The sequence below is a fragment of the Acanthopagrus latus genome, chromosome 21, assembly GCF_904848185.1.
Source record: "Acanthopagrus latus isolate v.2019 chromosome 21, fAcaLat1.1, whole genome shotgun sequence".
Classification (NCBI taxonomy): Eukaryota; Metazoa; Chordata; class Actinopteri; order Spariformes; family Sparidae; genus Acanthopagrus; species Acanthopagrus latus.
Genome location: NC_051059.1, coordinates 27890953 through 27910823, shown reverse-complemented (window position 1 = coordinate 27910823; position 19871 = coordinate 27890953). Strand labels below are relative to the sequence as shown.

General features: G+C 43.4%; 1 protein-coding gene and 2 gene segments (V, D, J or C); 2 read left to right on the top strand and 1 right to left on the bottom strand.

Moving 5' to 3' along the window:
* Positions 1-1837: 1837 nt before the first annotated feature.
* LOC119011748 (armadillo repeat-containing protein 1-like) overlaps positions 1838-19871 on the bottom strand; it is an 18713-nt gene continuing 679 nt past the window's right edge. Inside the window, exons 1-7 of one of the 2 annotated variants that reach the window (XM_037085091.1) lie at positions 9713-10493; positions 7569-7762; positions 7306-7397; positions 6695-6884; positions 6497-6613; positions 6217-6291; positions 1838-5087 (exon numbers count right to left, since the gene is read on the bottom strand). In XM_037085091.1, the coding sequence (XP_036940986.1) occupies positions 4896-5087; positions 6217-6291; positions 6497-6613; positions 6695-6884; positions 7306-7397; positions 7569-7730 (828 nt within the window). In that variant the 5' untranslated portion in view covers positions 7731-7762; positions 9713-10493 and the 3' untranslated portion in view covers positions 1838-4895. Of the gene's footprint in view, positions 5088-6216; positions 6292-6496; positions 6614-6694; positions 6885-7305; positions 7398-7568; positions 7763-9712; positions 10494-19871 lie in introns of those variants that run through there. The other variant, XM_037085092.1, reaches the window with a different exon arrangement.
* On the top strand, positions 12424-15111 carry LOC119011751. The segment is given in 2 exon segments: positions 12424-12665; positions 12793-15111. Coding segments are annotated over 2 exon segments (429 nt in total).
* Positions 18290-19293, top strand: LOC119011752. The segment is given in 2 exon segments: positions 18290-18415; positions 18718-19293. Coding segments are annotated over 2 exon segments (429 nt in total).

The following is a 19871-nucleotide window of genomic DNA, read 5'->3' as shown; positions in this document are numbered from 1 at the left end:
ATCGTGTTTCCTGTTGTTGGATGAGGCGTTTACGGCCTGCGTGTTTTCTCCAGTGTCGTCTGGATGAACTGCAGTAACCTCTCGTCAAACAACAGCAGCGTCTCTGTCCTGAGCTCGACTCTTTCTCCTTCTGAAAGAAAACCGCCGGCTCGGCTTTCAGCACCGAACAAAAACCTCCGTTCAACTTCTGGGTCACAGCAGACGCTCGCTGCTCAGAGAGCCTCGCTGGCTTCACACAGCCGCCAGCGCCTGGCACCACCACTGTTACGGATTTATTTACTACTCTGACTGCGGTCCTTTTCTTTCTGACTCAATCAGCAACATTCATATGAACAAAACTCGCTTCCTGCAGATTGTCTGAGCTGTCGTCCTCCACTTCTTTGAAAAACTAGCGTGAAACATTCGACTCTCTTTTCTGGCACCAACTAAAATACTTTGTGATGACAGCTGACATCAGACGTGTGGTCACGTTCATAATAACTCATCCTCTGATCTGGTTCTTCCTCATTCAACTTATCTCTTTAGTTTCAGAGCAGATTTTTATTAAAACAAACCTCCTGTTTCCTGTTGGCACCAGAGACTCTGCTGGTTTATGTTTCTCAGAGTAAAGATCGAACATCTTCTCCTGCCATCGCTTTTATTTAAAGTTCCAAATTCTGTTGAAATTTGTCTTAAACTATAATTTAAACTGAGCAGCTGGTCGACACTTTGTTACATCATCACATTATTTATGACTTACTACTAAGTTCGTCAGCACACGTCTGCATAACCAACTTAAAGTTTGTATATAAATTAGGACTCGATATGAGATTGTTGTGAACTCAGAGGTCAAAGTTAACAGATACTCAGATGCTCCTGTGTGACTTCTCTCTACACCTGAACAGACATGTGAACGTTCTCATCCTCACAGCTTCAGAACAGCAGAGAGTTTCTGATTTTCTCTCTTTGTTGCTGCTCGGGACGCTTTACCAACCCAACATGTGTCTATTTGACGTCCTGGGAATGAGACTCAACAATCAACTGTCTTTGTGCTGCGTTCAGGAACAGCTGGGACAAATCCTACTGATTCTACCTTTAACTTTAATAGTCTTTGAATTCTATTAATATGATGTGAGCTTCAGTTAGCTTTGAGCACAAATGTCCTTCAGAGGGAGACTTTTTACTCTGATACTCTGAGTCCATGTCAGAGCCTGAACTCTGTTACTGTACTGGAGGAAACAAGCTGGATCAGAACTTCTACTGTCACCAGAGTCTGTTTGTACACCAGCACCTGAACGTCTCCTGGAGGACAGACTGAGTCTCTTTTCATTCACAACATTTTAATAGTCAGACCTGAGCAGCTTTGGACCGAGCTGGACCGGCACCATCTGGACTGTCTTCAGCCTCTCTGGGCGTCCGGCTGCTCAGGTTAGATAGTGACGGTCTCAGAATCAACGTGTTTCTATCACAGGTAAAACATGTTTCAACAAAGAAACCTTAAAAAATGTAGTTTCAAATCAAAACCGTTGCAAAACGTCTTGAAATAAAACATTTCTGTACAGAACACATGTAGAGTTCTGTTGTGACACGACACACGACATCAGTTTACTCCTCATGAGTTCATCATAACCAACATTACAGAGTGCAGACGCTGTTTCTCCAAAGACAGAAACACAATCTGAAAGTCAGTGAGTGTTTCTGTAGCTGGTGCTGCTGTTTGACTTCTATCAGTTAATGTTGATGTGTTTTATTGTATCACTTTCAAATCTCACAGAATCTGAGTGTTGAAAGAAACAAAGTGACTCCGAGTGAATCTGACAACGAACCATCACACGTTTCAAAGTATCAAAGCAGTGAGACTCGTTCAGAACAGTTTTTATTCTCGTCGTTACAGAACAGACTGTTTGTACAGCAGCACACTGATGACCGTGATGATGATGATGATGATGATGATGATGATGATGATGATCAACACTCACGTTGGCCGGTGCCGGCAGGTTTCAGGGAATAACTCCAACAGAAATCACATCAATAAATAGAGATAAATAATCATTTGAGTCTGAATTATTCCACTTGAAGAAAACCTGAGCAGAAGAAATGAGTTCAGTTCATGCAGGAGAACGAGTTCACTGTGACGTAACGAACATGATTCACTGTGTCGTGAACTGTAACGATGCTGACATGAAACATTTTACAATATCGACACGAGCAGAAGACGAAAGTTTGATGTTTGATTTACAGAATAAAACCTGAGGCTGGATTCAGTGTGAAAGCTTCACGTTATCAATGTAACTACGGTTCTATGAATTCTGAATGAGACTGAAACACGTCCTGTGTTACAGTCTGTTACCTCAGCACAGTGTTGCATTGTGGGTTGTGTGAAGCTCAGTATTTAGTTGCTGCAGTGTCCAGTGAGTCCAGTGTAACACACTGACTGTTACTCTTGTTTTTCAGCCTGGTGGAAGTAAAGACGACAACACAAGAAAATCTATCATCTTTACGTTGTGACCTGTTCAGACAGGCAGCAGGTGGATCGACAGCACCATCATTATAGTTGTTTACTGGTTTTCAGGTTCAGTTGATGTAAAAATGTGTTTCTATTATTGAGCTATTGACAGAAATGTAGTTTAATCTTCATTATGATGTTTTCATCAGTGTTTAACCAGCTGAAACTAAGAATGGTGTTTGAGTTTCCTTATAATGAGCCTTTCACAGCCAGAGTGTTTCTACAGGAGCCCAGAACAGACAAACTACACGCTGACTGTGGAGGGGGAGGGGCTTAATGTTTTTAGCATCCTAGCTAAGCTCCCAGCTCCCAGATTTACCTCCTGGTGATGCCCATAGCTCTTACTGTGTGATGTCCCAAGGACATTTTCACTAAAATAAAAGCTGCACAAATCAATAATGTGTCCTAACTGATGTTGTTATACGTTTGAGGTTGAGTTGTGGCCACTGGGCAAAGATTTAAGCTGAGCCGAGCGCTGCTGCTGTATCCTGGTCCAAATCTGCACACTGGACCTCTGACGCAACCTGCAGACCTCCACAGATCACATTAGGATCTGATTAACGAGGACTGGAACCGGTTTTCTGTTGATGTTTCATGTTGTTCCACTGACTGACACACACACACACACACACACACACACACACACACACACACACACAAGCATCTAATGTGTCAAATGAAACGTAATAATCAGAGTCGTCTTCTGTTCGTGCCAAGATTGTATTTAGATGAATGCGTCGCGCTCACTTCTGACAAACAGGCTTCTCAGAATGTGAGTGGACAGCATGTGGAGTAGGCGGAGCTATGAGCACACCTGGCAGGTACATGAACACACAAACTGAATGAGCATCATCTAATGAGGACAGAACAATCTGTACAGAGTCGATAAAGGTAGTCTGACCTCAGGAGGAGACGTCCTGTCATTGATCAGCACTCAACATGTGATTGTTTCTGGTGTCTGTCGGTAACAGCGACTGAACAGCAGGAGGAAAATCAACGTCAATGTTTCAGTCATAAATACTGTCAGAACCTTTTGAGATCTCGCTCATCTAAATGTTCCCACAAACAGCTGGATTCTCCCCAGCATGGTCCAATGATTCAAATGCAGATTTCTACTCTATGTTCAAACATCCACCTCAAATCAAACTGTGCAAAATGTTCACAAAACTGATCCCAGTCAACCGTCTGCTGTTCACCAGCAGGGAGGAAAAGAAAGATAAAGTCACGTAACGTTGCTCCGTAAAACACGAGGATGTCTGACGTGAAGCAGCAGCTCAGTGCTGATCCTCAGGGAGGCTGAACGAAGGCGGGTGGGTGTAAACATGACGACCCGGTCCAGAGAGCTCAGAGCTCGGAACCATCACAGAAAATAAAAGTCTGACAGGAAGTAGAGCACCGTGCGCTCAGTGATCGAGGAGGAAGCCATCGATCTGACCACAGTAACACAGACGAGCAGGAACATTACAGGTATTATTGGTTTTTACATAATCTGTCAAAAATTATGACAAATATCCCAAAAATCTGAAACAGCCACTGAGCTGGTTTTGTTCTGAATGAAATGTCTCCAGTGAGGAGAGAACAGAGAAAAGCTTCAGGAGCTTTGTGATCGACTCCACGGAGGAGTTAGCTGTTAGCGCAGCAGCTACATTATTAATGTAACACTACATCCTCGAGCTGCCGGCGGCTGTGTGGGAATAACTCTACACACCAACAGCTCTTCAGACTGAACCCGAGGAAACGACAGGAAGTGGTTTCTGATTGGTTGGCTGAGGCTCTTTGAAATCTGTTATCAGGCTCAACAGTTTGATGGTTTTTAAATCAGTGATAAACGAGCTGCAGAACAAGTCTTTATCTAAGAAGATTTACGTTTCTGTTTCTGGTCATTATGAGCTGATTGTATAAATGTAATGAAGTATTTGATCACAGAGACTCACTCAGAGTTTTGGGCCCTTGTCATGATTTGTGATGTTATGACTGAATCAATAATAGAAGCAGCTGTTAGCTGAGCTGACGGTGAGACGCAGGACGTCTGTGAGGATCTGAAGGCACAGCTGAACTCTGCTGCTCGTCCTCGAAAACAAACTGCAGGAAGAAAAGTCAAATCAAAGATAAAAAGGTAAAAGTTCCACGACGTCCTGCTCGCTTCGTTCCTGTCCGTTAAGACAATTTGGTTTGAACAGATGGACCCGTTTTCAGTGAGGACGTCGTCGCTCTTCAAACTAACGCCACTGTCGGCTCGTCTCACCTGTGACAGCAGCATCAAGGTGACGGACGCCTCGTGTTGTCGCTCACTGTTGGAGGCTCGCTCTCATCTCTGCCTCTCCAGCTCAGACAGACAGCGGTGAGATGTGGCAGCTGGTGGATTCTGATTCGTCGGGAGGTTTACCGGAGGGAGCGGCGGCCTCGCAGGTCACCAGTAGAAGGAGCGGGACAGGAAGTTGGTGGCAGCTCCCAGCCAGCTGTTCCCGTCCTGGCCGTTTCCCACCCGGGTCACCGCCTTGTCGGGCTCCTGAGATGGACTCTCGTCCTCTGGCAGGTAGTCCGGCAGGTCCACGTTCTGCTCCACCTCCAATGAACCTTCCTCCGGAAATGGAATCAGAACCTGCAGACGACAACTTTCATTGGACTCGATTCTGTGAATGATGAGAATAAAACCAGCTGTGGATCTACTCAGAACTGTTCTGCTGGACTGGAACAGGGACGGGTTTTCATGGTGTCATCAGAGATTTGACCGTTGTGTCCAAGATGAATTAAAAGAGAAATGTGGGGCAACAAAGCTCCATTCTCCTGCTGATTGATTAAATGATCAGTATTTCTAATTCTCTGCTGCCCCCTCCTGGTGAAAATTATTATTTCAACTGTTTATCATAATCCTTCACAACAAATGTGATCTACGAACACTCGCTGGATCGAACTGTAAGGAGCTCAAATGACACTTTTTAAATGCTTATCATCTGTAAACATGTTTTATACAGAAGCTGTGATCCGACTGAAATTCTCCTTGTGAGGTAAAGGTTTGATAATTCTCTGAAGAATCTCAGACATGATGACTCAGGTCTCTGTAATACATGCTGCATGAAGGGAAGATGCAGAGTGTCTGTGTCAGTCTGTGTCGTCCTCCAAATGTTACTGACTGAAGTCCAGAGAGAAGTTACCTGCTGTTACATCAGACATCTCTGCCAGGAGCACCGACCCTCTGATGGTTTATTAGGACAGTTCCTGTCATCTTATCTAGCTTCCTGTAAAACCTCAGGCAGACAGAATTTCCCCACATGACTGTCTGACCTTCACACCTTGAAGGTGATTCTCCTCTCCTCCTCTCACATCCTGATGTGGTCTTTACAGCACATTGATTACTGAACTGAAACTATGTAATTTCTCACTCTTGTGGACTGAAGTGCTGCTGTGTTAACAGGCGACACAGGATAAAATAATACAACAGCTGTCATCATATAAAATCTGTCTTTATAGGAAACACTCTTTATTTTTAACATTTACAAAAAATGTGTTATTTAAACCTGAAAACTGGCAGAATATTTGATGAGGTGACTCAGTTTGTTTTTGGACAGATTTTTACACTTATTTTAGAAAAGCACCACCTTTTTTTCAGGTGCAGCTTCACTGATATTTAAATCTTAATCTTAATCTTAATCTTAATCTTAATCTTATTTAAATCAACGAGCTGTGAACATGAAGTGACTCCAGCAGAGAACAGAACAACTTCACCTGACCTCGTCTCCGTTCTCTCCTTTCACCACCTGCTGAGCCGTCATCACCTGAGTGGACGCGATCGCAGACGCCAGCGCCTGAAAAAGGAAACATTGATTGATTACAGTTTAAATGATCACTTGGCTTTAAATACAAACCAGTTAGTATAATCATATTCTATATTAGTTTCTCACCACAATATTAATCTGATGGCAAAGATGAAATAATCACATTACATATGAGCTGTAGACTGATCAGTCAAATATCAGTTATCAGTCTCACTGATGAAGAGTGCGGACTCACCTCAGCCTTCAGGTCCGATCGGATCCGGACGATACATCTCTTGACGGTCATCATGAAGGTGAAGCTGATGACTCCTCTGATCTTCAGCAGAGCCTCCTCACACAAACTCCTGCGACTCTGATCAGGACCACACATTCACATCAGACACATGATGATGAGTCATCAGTAATGATGTCATGACTCAGAACTTGTGCTCACCGGGTCGTCCAGCCCGTCGATGTGCAGGATGACGGTCTTGGCTCTCTTGTTGCTGGAGCCCAGGAAGAACTGAGCTTTACGGCGGCTGCTGACGGCCTCCTCGGGCGGCTCCGACTCGGCGCTGCTGGACGCCTGCAGGAGCTCGTAGATCTCCGACGCCAGCAGCTTGGTCTCTCCAGGTGTGGTCGGTCTGGATACCGGAGCGAGATGAAACGCATGAAAGAATGAACCCAGCTGACCTCAGAGATCACTGAGCTCCGAGGAGAACAGATTCAGCTTCTGTTCATTACTAAGCATCAGACACTTCTGAGCAGCACAACTTTCACTGCTTTTGTCTTTTTGAACTGTTGAGGACACTTTGCTGTCTTCACTGTTACACATGAGGATTCAAAATGTCTGCGTGACTCAGACCAGGTGTTTTAAAGACTTCTTCCTCTCTCTGACTCGCCTGAAGTCACAGCGACAGACAACCAGATGAAACGTTACCTCGAGCAAACTTGGTGATTTCTCCTGTGTGAACGTTGTTGGAAATGTTTGGGATGATGTTGAGAACACAAATCAACAACATGTAGAACAACATGCAACATGTTATATCTTTGAATCAGACTCACTTCTGCACAACGTTCTGGAGGCTCAGCATCATCCCCAGCTCGCCCTTCAGCTTCTCCCGATTGGCTCGACATTCTGCCAGGTAACGGATCGCCTGTGAACAACCAATCACAGTGAGTCTGATGACTTGGTGATGGTCCAAACCAGCTGGACCAAAAACCTGGAATACTTTCCTGAAACAGAACTCAGCATCTAGACACAACTGCTCAATGTAAATTCATTTCTAAGTGTGAGAAACGCGGCTCGTCCGTCGGCGTCGACCCACCAGAAGGGCGGAGTAGACGACCTGAGGGTTGGTGTGGTCCAGGAACAGGATGAGTCCCGGCAGGCAGCCCTGGTCCTGGACGATGGCCCTGCGGTTCATGGGGTCGGCGGCCAGGTCCCTCAGCTGGTTGACCACAGCCAGGGCGTCCAGCTCCGCAGTCATGGCTGCACGTCACTCACCCATACAAGAACCAGCTGAGGACGACAGCACACGAGAACACAACTGAGATGAGGCTGCGACAAAGTCAACATGGAAGAAACACAAGTGAGTGAATTCCTTTCGTGTCATTTTCAGTCAAAGAACTTTATGGGGGAACAAAGATATTTTGGTTCATAAACTTCCTGACAAATTAATCAGATGCATTAAAGATTGATGCTCAGAATCACAGTGTATGACCTAAAGTGTGTGGACAGCCGGGTCCACGGGTCAGAGCCAGCTGGACCTGTTACACATTCACTCTGTCCGTCACAGCGCCTCCTGCAGGAAACAACGTGAGTGTAAAACAACGAGTGGACTTTGATCTAAATCAAGGATGAATCTGGAAAATCTGTGTTAATCAGACTGTCGACGTCTCATCTTCATCGGGATGGACGGAGGGTTTTGTCCAGTCTCGGGCCTCGTTCTGGTGCTGAAAAGCTTTTTATAATAACTTGTTTTATTTGGGATGGTGAGTCCTCTTACAGACAGCTGACACCTTCTGGAACATTACGATTTTGGGTATTTTCCTTTTAAATCATCAGAATCAGAAATACTTTATTGATCCCTGAGGGGAAATTGCTTGTGTTACAGCTGATGAATTCAACAGGTGCCTATTCTATCATACTGGAACACAATGACATCTGGTTTATGTGATGAAGTGAAATAATCATCTCGGGTTAAAATATGTTTGTAGATATTCACCACAGTAAGTTGCTGTGTGTAGTGTGGGAGCCTGCAGCACGGACACCACAAAGCCCTCCGACATCAAGGGCACAAAACAAAACACAACTTTTTCCATCTGCTGGCTCATCTGTTGGTGACCGAAGCAAATGATCCAGTCTCTTTCAGTCTCACATTGTACTGGTGCTGATTCTGAGCCCAGACAGACGTGAGGACGTGGATCCTAAACCCAAACCCCAGAACCACATCAGCAGACCTCTCCGGTCACAAGACAACAGAGAGCTTATTCTGAGCCACAGAGATTATATCCAGTACGTCTGCTGCACAGTAGTCTGACCTGAGACCTGAACTCACTCTGGGTTCATTCAAAGCACTTTAACTAATCTAATTTATAAATCTCTTTTCATTTATGTTGTTTTTAGAGGTTCTCCTTTTTAACTTATGGTGTTCCCTGTGTCAGCCCAATGTCTGCAGAGCCAGACTGCAGGTTAAAGGTGCCGTGTAGTTTCTACAGGAAATTCAAAGTCAGAATTTTAATATGTAAATGTATTAATGAGATAATAACACAGACTTTGTCTCAAGTTTCACCAGTGAATAGACAAGTTGTTCTCAGATCCAGAACACTGTTTGAAGCTAGAAAGGTGGCAGGGTCCGCCACATATAAACTAAATACAACAGGATGAAACTGTGTGGTAGTTTCTCCTCCAACTCAGCTGGACACATGATCCACAGGACCGTCCACATCCATCACACCACCACACTGAAGTCCAGCCACAGATCTGTGGCTTTAACGTCGTTCTGCATGACGTCACAGATGACAGGGGAGCTCTTTAACAGCCAGCAGCAGCTCATGATCAATAATAAAGGCTTTTAATATCATAATCCGAACTGGAGCCTCATTTGGATCAACTTGTCATCACCGTGATCAGTAACTAAATCACACAGGACCTGCTGTGTGGACACGATGAACATCTGGACCGCAACAGGTTTCTGGTGAAACGAGCCGAACACATCACTTCTCTCTGTAGCGGATCCAGAGTCAGCAGGTGTCAGTGTACCTGCTCTGCTGAACGGGAGCGCGTTAAATCGTCAGATTTTTGAATGGGGTTTGGTCTGCCGTCCATCAGCTGACCAACCCGATGACGTGCTAACGTTAGCGGGTGTTGTCACCCTGCCAGTCCGCCTCTCAGACGGTGTGTCCCGGGTCAGCACCGCGGGCTCTCTGGGCTAATCTCTGGAGGAATGCTAATGCTAACGGCGCTCACCTCTGACGGTCACCGGCACCGGGCAGCGGGCTAACGGCTAACGTTAGCGGGTCGCTGTCCGGTTAGCTTCTCCTCCGTGAGTGTGTCGCCGCCGCAGCAGCAGCTGGAGTCGGAACCGGCTGGTTCAGGGACTCGGTCTGGCTCCAATCTGATTAAGAACCCGTTAATGATGCTGTTCACAGCGACAGTCAGAAAACTGTGCCGATTCTTCCTGCGGACAAGCAACCAGGGCGCGGACGTGTCAACATCAAGACCTGTGATTGGATGGCTGTCGGCCACCTGATGCTGCTGACCAATGAGCTGCGTTGTTGTGAGAGTTAAAGGTCCCACGCCCTGTTTGTCTTCATGACAGCTGCACGGTGACGATGAGCCGCTGTGACGTCATCACGGTGCATCTGAACGTCATTTCAAACTCACAACTTTATTAATGTCCGTCACCAAAACACACAACGACCGGAATCACAAAGAGCTTAATTATAGAGACAAAACACAATGATGGAAGACTGTTTTGAACTGTTTACACTTTTACATATTATGTATTTCTATGTCTGCTCCACTCTTCTGCTTAACTTTTTATTGTGTTGTTTATTTTTTACTGTTCTTATTGTTTATTGCTATATTGAACTGTCCTTTGGCTGCTGTGACACACAAACTTCCCCATTTGGACGACTAATAAAGGAATTCTGATTCTGATCTTTATGTGAGTAACATCACTGTAGCCCCTCACTGTATCCTCAGGAGGAGGAGAGGAGGACTTTATATCCTCAGGAGGAGGAGAGGAGGACTTTATATCATCAGGAGGAGGAGAGGAGGACTTTATATCCTCAGGAGGAGGAGAGGAGGACTTTATATCATCAGGAGGAGGAGAGGAGGACTTTATATCATCAGGAGGAGGAGAGGAGGACTTTATATCCTCAGGAGGAGGAGAGGAGGACTTTACATCATCAGGAGGAGGAGAGGAGGACTTTATATCATCAGGAGGAGGAGAGGAGGACTTTATATCATCAGGAGGAGGAGAGGAGGACTTTATATCATCAGGAGGAGGAGAGGAGGACTTTATATCCTCAGGAGGAGGAGAGGAGGACTTTACATCATCAGGAGGAGGAGAGGAGGACTGAGGTTTATGTTTGGGTGAGCTGTTCCTTTAAGTCTGAATAAAACAGATGAAATAAATAAAAATAATAAATAAAATAAATAAATAAAATATAAAAGATGGTGACACTGTCATATGTATTTCTTTGTTAAATCTGCTTTTACTGTATTGTAATTAAATCAATAACCAAAAATAAACAGACAAATATTTTGCTGTTTTCTTTAATATCTTCATTAGTTGTTTTTCACCATCACGACTTTTACATTAACACATTAAGATCAAAACAAATAAACAGAGAAACAAAGGTAATAATAATAATAATAATAATAATAATAATAATAATAATAATGATAATGATAATAATAATAATACATTTTATTTGTTTGATGGCGCCTTTCAAGTCACCCATGTCCACCTTACATAGGATAACAACATCACAGAATATTAAAACCAAACACTGAGATAAAAAAGAAAAGACAGGTGTAGTGCACAGTGACCAGTCAGAGTGAGTATGCCAGTTTGAACAGGTGGGTTTTGAGTTTGGATTTGAATGTTGTGATGGAGTCTGGCTGTCTTATGTGTCGGGGGAGGGAGTTCCATAGTCTGGGTGCCGAGCAGCTGAAGGCTCGGGCACCCTAGTACTGAGGCGTGATGTGGGGATGGTTAGCAGTCCAGCAGAGGCTGAGCGGAGGGTGCGAGAAGGGCTGTATTCATGGAGGAGGTCACAGAGGTAAGTGAGAACTAGATGGTGGAGAGCTTTGTACGTGAGGAGGAGGTTTTTGTAGTGGATGTGGTATTGTACCGGGATGATGTGGTCAGGTGATTTGGTGCAGGTGATGATCCGAGCGGCTGAGATCTGGATGATTTTCAGTCTGTTGATGAGTTTGGCAGGGAGTCTGGTGAGGAGGGCACTGCAGTAGTTGATGCAGAAAGTGACAAATGAATGAACAAGGATTGGAGTGCTGGATTGGGAGAGTGATGGGCGGAGTGTGGAGATGTTTCAGAGGTGGAAGAAGGCAGTCCAGGTGATGTTTTTAATGTGAGGTGTAAAAGAGAAGGTGCTGTCCAGAGTGACGCTGAGGCTCTTGGTTTACAATTCAGTGTGCAGCAGAGGGCAGCACATATCTAACATAGATGTAAGGCACTGGCCTGCGCTGAGCTTGTTCACCAGGATGAAGAGGAAGAGGTGAAAATACAGATCTGAGAGGAGACGAGAGATTCAGGGAGGAGCTGAGCTGTTACTGAACTATAGAAAACAGCTGGTTTTAAAATTTGATTCAATGTTTGTTGTATGAGATTTGTATCATTAAACTTCTATGACATGAAATAAGAGTTATTTTTTCTTTAGGTGTCAGCTGTGAAAGACTCTGTTCTCGTTACTATATTGATTGCTATCGACAATTTCCAGGAAAACCACCAGAGTTCTTCATCTCTCAACAAACTCCAGACGGACTATTATACTTGACGACGAATGAGGAAAAATCCTTTATGCATCTGCAGATCTCCTCTGCTGCAGTGACAGACTCTGCTGTGTACTACTGTGCTGTGAGGCCCACAGTGACAGGAAACACCAAAACTCTGTACAAAAACACAAGCTGACACACTGACAAGCTGCTGGAAGCCTTTTTTCTTCCACGCTGTTGCTCTGAACTTTTTACCTCCACTAGAGGGCGACATCATCCAGTAGGCGGTGCACTACTTCTGCTCTGTGTTCAACCATTCTGTCAATAATAACTGCTGCTGTGAAGAGAACAACTCTCACACTGAATGTTGAACAGCAGCTAGTTTCTCCTGTTCATTTAAACCTTGTTGCAGAGATGGAACATCGGCTGTGGATTATTCTTGCTGCTCTGTTCTGTGGTGAGACACAAAACACAACAAGTTGACTTTTAAGTCTGGTTTACTCTTTAAACCTACTGATTGTTCTCCTTTAATCAATCATCTTTATTGATTCATCTCTTCCTCTGCATGTTCTCTTCTTCCTCAGAGTGTAAAGGAGCAGACAGAGTGATCCAGCCAACAGGAGATGTCATTGCTGCTGAAGGAGACACAGTTACACTGGACTGCACATTTGAGACCAGCAGAGCAGATCCAACTTTGTTCTGGTACAAACAGGATGGAAACAACAGCCCCAAATTCATACTGAACCGTCCTAAGTTTGGTGAGGGGAACACAGAAAAGGAATATGAGGACAGATTTTCATCCACACTGGATTCCACCTCAAACTCAGTTCCTCTGAAGATCCAGAAGCTTCAGCTGTCTGACTCTGCTGTGTACTACTGTGCTCTGCAGCCCACAGTGACAGGAAACACCAAAACTCTGTACAAAAACCTTTGGAGCAAAGACAACACAATACTCCACAACATCCACTAGAGGGAGTCACACACTGTTAAACTTCAGCTGGATGTGATGATAAAGTCTGGAGTGTTTTTGTAGTGGGTTGGGAATGCCATATACAAAGTTTTAATATAAACAGACACCCCCCCATTTTTTGTTAATTTGTGAACTATACTAATCATTTATTTGTACAGTTTCCACCAACAGTCGCGCACTAATACGCCAATAGATGGTGCTGTAGTTCCACTGTGGGTCCATTGGGGAGCGTAAAGTGAGACGCACCGCTCATGCGCAGCTCAGAAATAAATGGCTCCGGCATGGGCGAGACGCTAATTTTGGTCCTCTCCTTAATGATCCACAGGTAAAGTAAAAACTTGTTTTTCTGTGTTTAAATTGGTGTCAGAGTTAGGCACAAATGCAGTATTAAGAGTTATGAGATTTTCGGATGAGTTTGAGATGTGTGTGTGTTTCACGAGCGACCAGTATTTTGTAATGAATCGCCTCAGTCAGTGGCGCCATGTTGAGACGTTTGTTTTGTATGCTTAAAGAGAGTTTTCATGAGTTTTCATGAGCTTTTGTAATCGTTATATTTTCATACTGTACAGAAATGTGTTGATATGGTTGTAAACATGGTAACTAGCCAGTGGTAAGTGGGTTAAGCTATGAGATATGTTGTGTTTAGACTTGTTTTGTAAATGTGGTCGCGCCATGTTTCTGTGTGCAAAGGCGGGGAGAACGTGATGTGTGATGTGTGTCTAGAGGTTTCCTAGGTCAGTTGTTAATATAGTTTTAATGTAATTGTGTGTAATTTATGTTGAATTTATGTGCATTTAATTTCCTTTGGGTTTAATATTTTATGTTATAAATTGTCAGTGGTTAGCTTTATGTGTGAATGAGTTTATGAAACGTTTTGATATTAATGTTATTTTAATTTTTCAGATTTAGTTATAATGTAAATGAGATTGAATCTTTGTGCTCAGAAATAAATGGCTCCGGCATGGGCGAGACGCTAATTTTGGTCCTCCCCTTAATGATCCACAGTATCCACACCCTGGCTGCACAGTGCTCTCTACTCTGTGCACCGCTTACTGCTGGTCCAGGTTTCCCCTAGGCCTGGTGCCGGTAATATTTTCACTGATGATAAAATCAAAAAAGAAGACACAATATCCTCACGTCATCAAACACTATGATAAAGAGTAAATACACTGCACTGTGTCTTTCTCAAAGAATTGTTGGGATTTAACCAACAACCTTTCAACCCCCATTACCTCCTGAGCCACAACTGCTCCGACTGAACTTTAGTTGAACTTACTCTGGTGCTGTAATGACATTAAGAACTGATGCTGGACTTACTGTGAGCCCTCATATAATGTAGCTTTTATTACGTCTCATGTTCAGCTCAGAGTGTCTCCTTAATGTCCTGTACTGAGGTATCAACCAGTTCTCCACATGTTGAGGCAGGACAGACTGGGGGACTTTTCACTTGTTGTTGGCCTGTGAAGCCCATCAGTGGATGTTGGACTGGATCAATAAGCTAGACTTCCTGTCAACATCCAGGTGGTCTTTTCTTTCTTTGAGGGACAATTTACAGTTAATTGCTTCTGTAAATGCAATATTTCAGACATGTGAGAAGGTGTTGAAACAGCACAGAAGTAAAACATTTAACCAAAATAAGCACTGAACATACAGATCATCAGATAATAACTGGATGATGCTGCTGGAGTAGATGAAGTTTCAAAAACATCTTATATGTTTCTGTGGTCTGATTCTGGCCGACCACTTGATGACTTTCTAACAGCTTTTAATCTGAGCTGTGTAGTTTCTGGGCTCTCTTCATCAAAGGTGTCGGCATGTAGTAAGTTGATAAAGGAATCTCCGGAGGCAAGGCTGGGTGGAATGATAGAGCAATCTTTATTGAAACAGATCTCAAGCCTGCGTCTGATCCAGAAGCGGCCGCTTGCTGGTATTCTCAAATCTATGACAAAAGCAATGCCAAAATGCTTCGCCCTCTGTCCTTTCAGAAGTCCTATTGAGCCTTCGATCTTGGAAATCTACCAAGTACCACCACCCTTCTCTGCTTCTGCGGGCCTATTTTAAAGTCTGTTCACTTGCACCTTCCTATTTTGTCTAATTGGTCACTTTGGTGGAGCGAGGGTCCATCTATAGTAGAAAGAGAAGTTGACCTGCCTCCTTCTTCTGTACATAATCTAACTCTGCTGACATCACTCTGTTGAGCTTATAGACACAAGTGGACAAGATTTCATCATTTAGCTAAACCTCCTAATGCAAACACAGAGCTGACTACTGGCTCCAAGGCCCCTGAACATGTAAACAGCACACGGCCACATTTATTACCTCTCCATAAGGAAAAACAAACATTTGCAGTTAAGTCTGAAATCTGAAAGTGTAACTGTGCAGACACCTCAGCTGCAAAAGGTTTCTGTCCTGACTGGTGGGGAAACTGGAGAGTCTCAAAAGAGTTTGATTTGAAGATCACTCACTGTAACCTTTAACAAGAAATGTCATATTCAGCAGAGTTTGTCTGACTGTTAGTGTTTGAGATCATATGGACGAGATGATTTCTCTGTGTACATGAACCACATGCACTGTAGTCATGAAGAGGATCCTATGTGTCCAACGTGAGAGAAACAAAATTTATATGATGTTCACTGCAGCACGAGTGTCATTTCAGAGCTAAACATTGAGGAAGTGAAGAGAGAGGAGACAGAATACAGATCTAAGAGGAGACGGAGAGATTCAGGGAGGAGCTGAGCTGTTACTGAACTATAGAAGAGAGAGGAACTTCCATATTCAGCAGAGTTCAATACACAAACCACAAACATTACCTTTATTCAACATGCTGTCACTGGACTATTATGGGCTGTCTCTGATGTTTCTCTCTATTATAACAGGTAAGTTACATTATGCTTTTATTATTGTTTTAGTTAAATTCTAATGTTTTCTGAAGGCAGTTTCATTTCTTGAGTTTTTTCCCAACAAAATATAAAACATATTTTTTTTTCTTCAGGTGTCAGCTGTGAAGAACTCAGTCCAGTCAAGAATGAAGAGTCCAGTTTAGAAGACAGCACTGTTACTCTGTCCTACACATACTCCAAACAAGCAACTGGTAGTGATGAGTTCTACTGGTATCGACAATATCCAGGAAAACCACCAGAGTTCCTCATCTCTCACTTAGGAGCAGGAGGAATATTAATAAATCAAGACCCTAGACTGTCTGTCAAAGTGAGTGATGATAAAACCAAAATGCATCTGCAGATCTCCTCTGCTGCAGTGACAGACTCTGCTGTGTACTACTGTGCTCTGCGGCCCACAGTGACAGGAAACACCAAAACTCTGTACAAAAACCTTTGGAGCAAAGACAACACAATACTCCACAACATCCACTAGAGGGAGTCACACACTGTTAAACTGCAGCTGGATGTTACTATGATGTCTTCCATCTTTGGACTCACAATCTCACAAACACAAAAGAGTGGAACTGATGAGTTGTATATTTGAGATCACTCATTACTTTAAAGGTCCCATATCATACAGTCTTCATCAATTTCACACAGCTGTCAAGAGGTCCATCAACACTGTATTTGAATTGTATTTCCCTAAAGCCATCATGGTCCTGAACTTCAGCTGTCTGACAGTCGCTATACTGAGAGCAGCTGTTTCTGTGCCTGCACCTTTAAATGCTCATGAGCTCCGTCTGTCAACGCCTACTTGCCTGCTACAGCTTCTATCAGGGAGAGGATGCAGCTTACGCTAGCGGTAGCATGCGCTAATGTTTATGGTGGATGTATATATATGTATTGCTTTGGCTCACTGAGATGCTGTCATTCAACCATACCAGTTTATATGATGTTGACTGCAGCATCAGTGTCATTTCAGAGTTGAAGGTAGATGAATTGAAACAGATAGGAGAGAAAATACAGATCTGAGGGGAGATGGGGAGAAATGTTATTACTCATCTTTAACAATCATCCTTGATAATCATTAATTATTACTGACAGCCAAATGTAACCCGAAACTCCCTATTAATGTTCCCTCCCTACTAAACTATATATGGTGTCCCAAGTGAGGCACGACATATATCTCTGAATGTTACCAGCAACAAGGTAAAATTTGTACTGTGATGAAATAGTGCTGTCTCTACTTAAGGAGTTTAGAATAAGTCCCTCCTTTCTATGCAATGCCAGAAAAGATGATCCATCCTTGAAACCATCGCAGCTACATTTCTGTAATTTATTCCAGTAATCAAAGAATCAAACACTAAAAACTACAGCAAAGAAAACTTCCCAGCTCCAGCTGTTACAAACTGCTGCCTTCAGTCTGTTAACCAGGAGGAAGAAGAAGAGGTGAGAATACAGATCTAAGAGGAGACGGAGAGATTCAGGGAGGAGCTGAGCTGTTACTGAACTATAGAAGAGAGAGGAACTTCCATATTCAGCAGAGTTCAATACACAAACCACAAACATTACCTTTATTCAACATGCTGTCACTGGACTATTATGGGCTGTCTCTGATGTTTCTCACTATTATAACAGGTATGTTACATTATGCTTTTATTCTGTCAAGTTAAATTCTAATGTTTTCTGAAGGCAGTTCATTTCTTTTGAGTTCTTTTAACATAATATAAAAGTATTTATCTTCCTTCAGGTGTCAGCTGTGAAGAACTCAGTCCAGTCAAGAATGAAGAGTCCAGTTTAGAAGACAGCACTGTTACTCTGTCCTACACATACTCCAAACAAGCTGATGGTGGAGATCAGTTTTACTGGTATCAACAATATCCAGGAAAACCACTAGAGTTCCTCATCTCTCACTTAGGAACAGGAGGAATATTAAAAAATCAAAACTCTAGACTGTCTGTCAATGTGAGTGATGATAAAACCAAAATGCATCTGCAGATCTCCTCTGCTGCAGTGACAGACTCTGCTGTGTACTACTGTGCTGTGAGGCCCACAGTGACAGGAAACACCAAAACTCTGTACAAAAACACAAACTGACACACTGACAAGCTGCTGGAAGCCTTTTTTCTTCCACGCTGTTGCTCTGAACTTTTTACCTCCACTAGAGGGCGACATCATCCATTAGGCGGTGCACTACTTCTGCTCTGTGTTCAACCATTCTGTCAATAATAACTGCTGCTGTGAAGAGAACAACTCTCACACTGAATGTTGAACAGCAGCTAGTTTCTCCTGTTCATTTAAACCTTGTTGCAGAGATGAAACATCGGCTGTGGATTATTCTTGCTGCTCTGTTCTGTGGTGAGACACAAAACACAACAAGTTGACTTTTAAGACTGTTTCATAACATTTAACTGAGCTGTGACTGATTGTGTTTCTCATGACACATGAAATTAGATTTGATCATCTTTGTTTGCATCTTGTGCATAATTCATATATTTTAATCTGACATCCGACACGAGTCAGTGAAAATCACAACTATTCTACATGTCTGTGTGTCTGACTCTCTGGCTAGGTAACTCTTTAAACCTACTGATTGTTCTCCTTTAATCAATCATCTTCATTGATTCATCTCTTCCTCTGCATGTTCTCTTCTTCCTCAGAGTGTAAAGGAGCAGACAGAGTGATCCAGCCAACAGGAGATGTCATTGCTGCTGAAGGAGACACAGTTACACTGGGCTGCACATTTGAGACCAGTGACCCAGGTCCAACTTTGTTCTGGTACAAACAGGATGGAAACAACAGCCCCAAATTCATACTGAACCGTCTTAAGTTTGGTGCGGGGAACACAGAGAAGGAATATGAGGACAGATTTTCATCCACACTGGATTCCACCTCAAACTCAGTTCCTCTGAAGATCCAGAAGCTTCAGCTGTCTGACTCTGCTGTGTACTACTGTGCTCTGCAGCCCACAGTGACAGGAAACACCAAAACTCTGTACAAAAACCTTTGGAGCAAAGACAACACAATACTCCACAACATCCACTAGAGGGAGTCACACACTGTTAAACTGCAGCTGGATGTGATGATACAATCTGGGATTGTATAGAAGGTGGGAAAAACTGCTGCTTTTACTACTGCTATTGGTTGTGCTTTAACATCATGAGTGAGATGGGAAGTCACCCAACACATCCATGTGTATTTCATGTATGCGTCGTCAAAAATGAAGAAATTACTACAACTTAGAAAGTGTGGACCATCTGCTGTTGAAGTTGATGTTATACAGAGCTGTGACATCATGACCATGTCAGTAAATTGAAGATAAATAAAGACTTGGATTATCCCATGGGAATGTGTCAGTAGTAAAATTCTGTAGTATACAGAGGGATCTGGATGGTAACACATTCTGATCTACTCAGTTTAGAGTCAACGGTGACTAATTGGTTTTCCTTGTGTGAGTGAAGGTCAAGGAGTTGGTTTCTACCTGTGAGTGTGTCAGAAGTTAGCAGGCAGCCAGACCACCATGAAGTACTGAAACTGAGTTTGACCTGCACAGCAAATGGTGGGAGATGTCTAAAAGTTGATGTTCACATAGAAAGATAGGGAACCCATTTGGTTCATTTGGGTCACCCTAACCCGCAGCAAAGTTAGATGAGTTATGGGAGGTGAGCAGGGAGACATTTGAACTCCTCTTTTATTCGATTGGATAATTTACCAAAGTGACCAACTTGAAGAAGTGGGCGTACTGTAGTTGTAGGTGTACTTGTAGGATTCCTAAGATCGAAGGCTCAACAGGACTTCTGAAAGGACAGAGGGA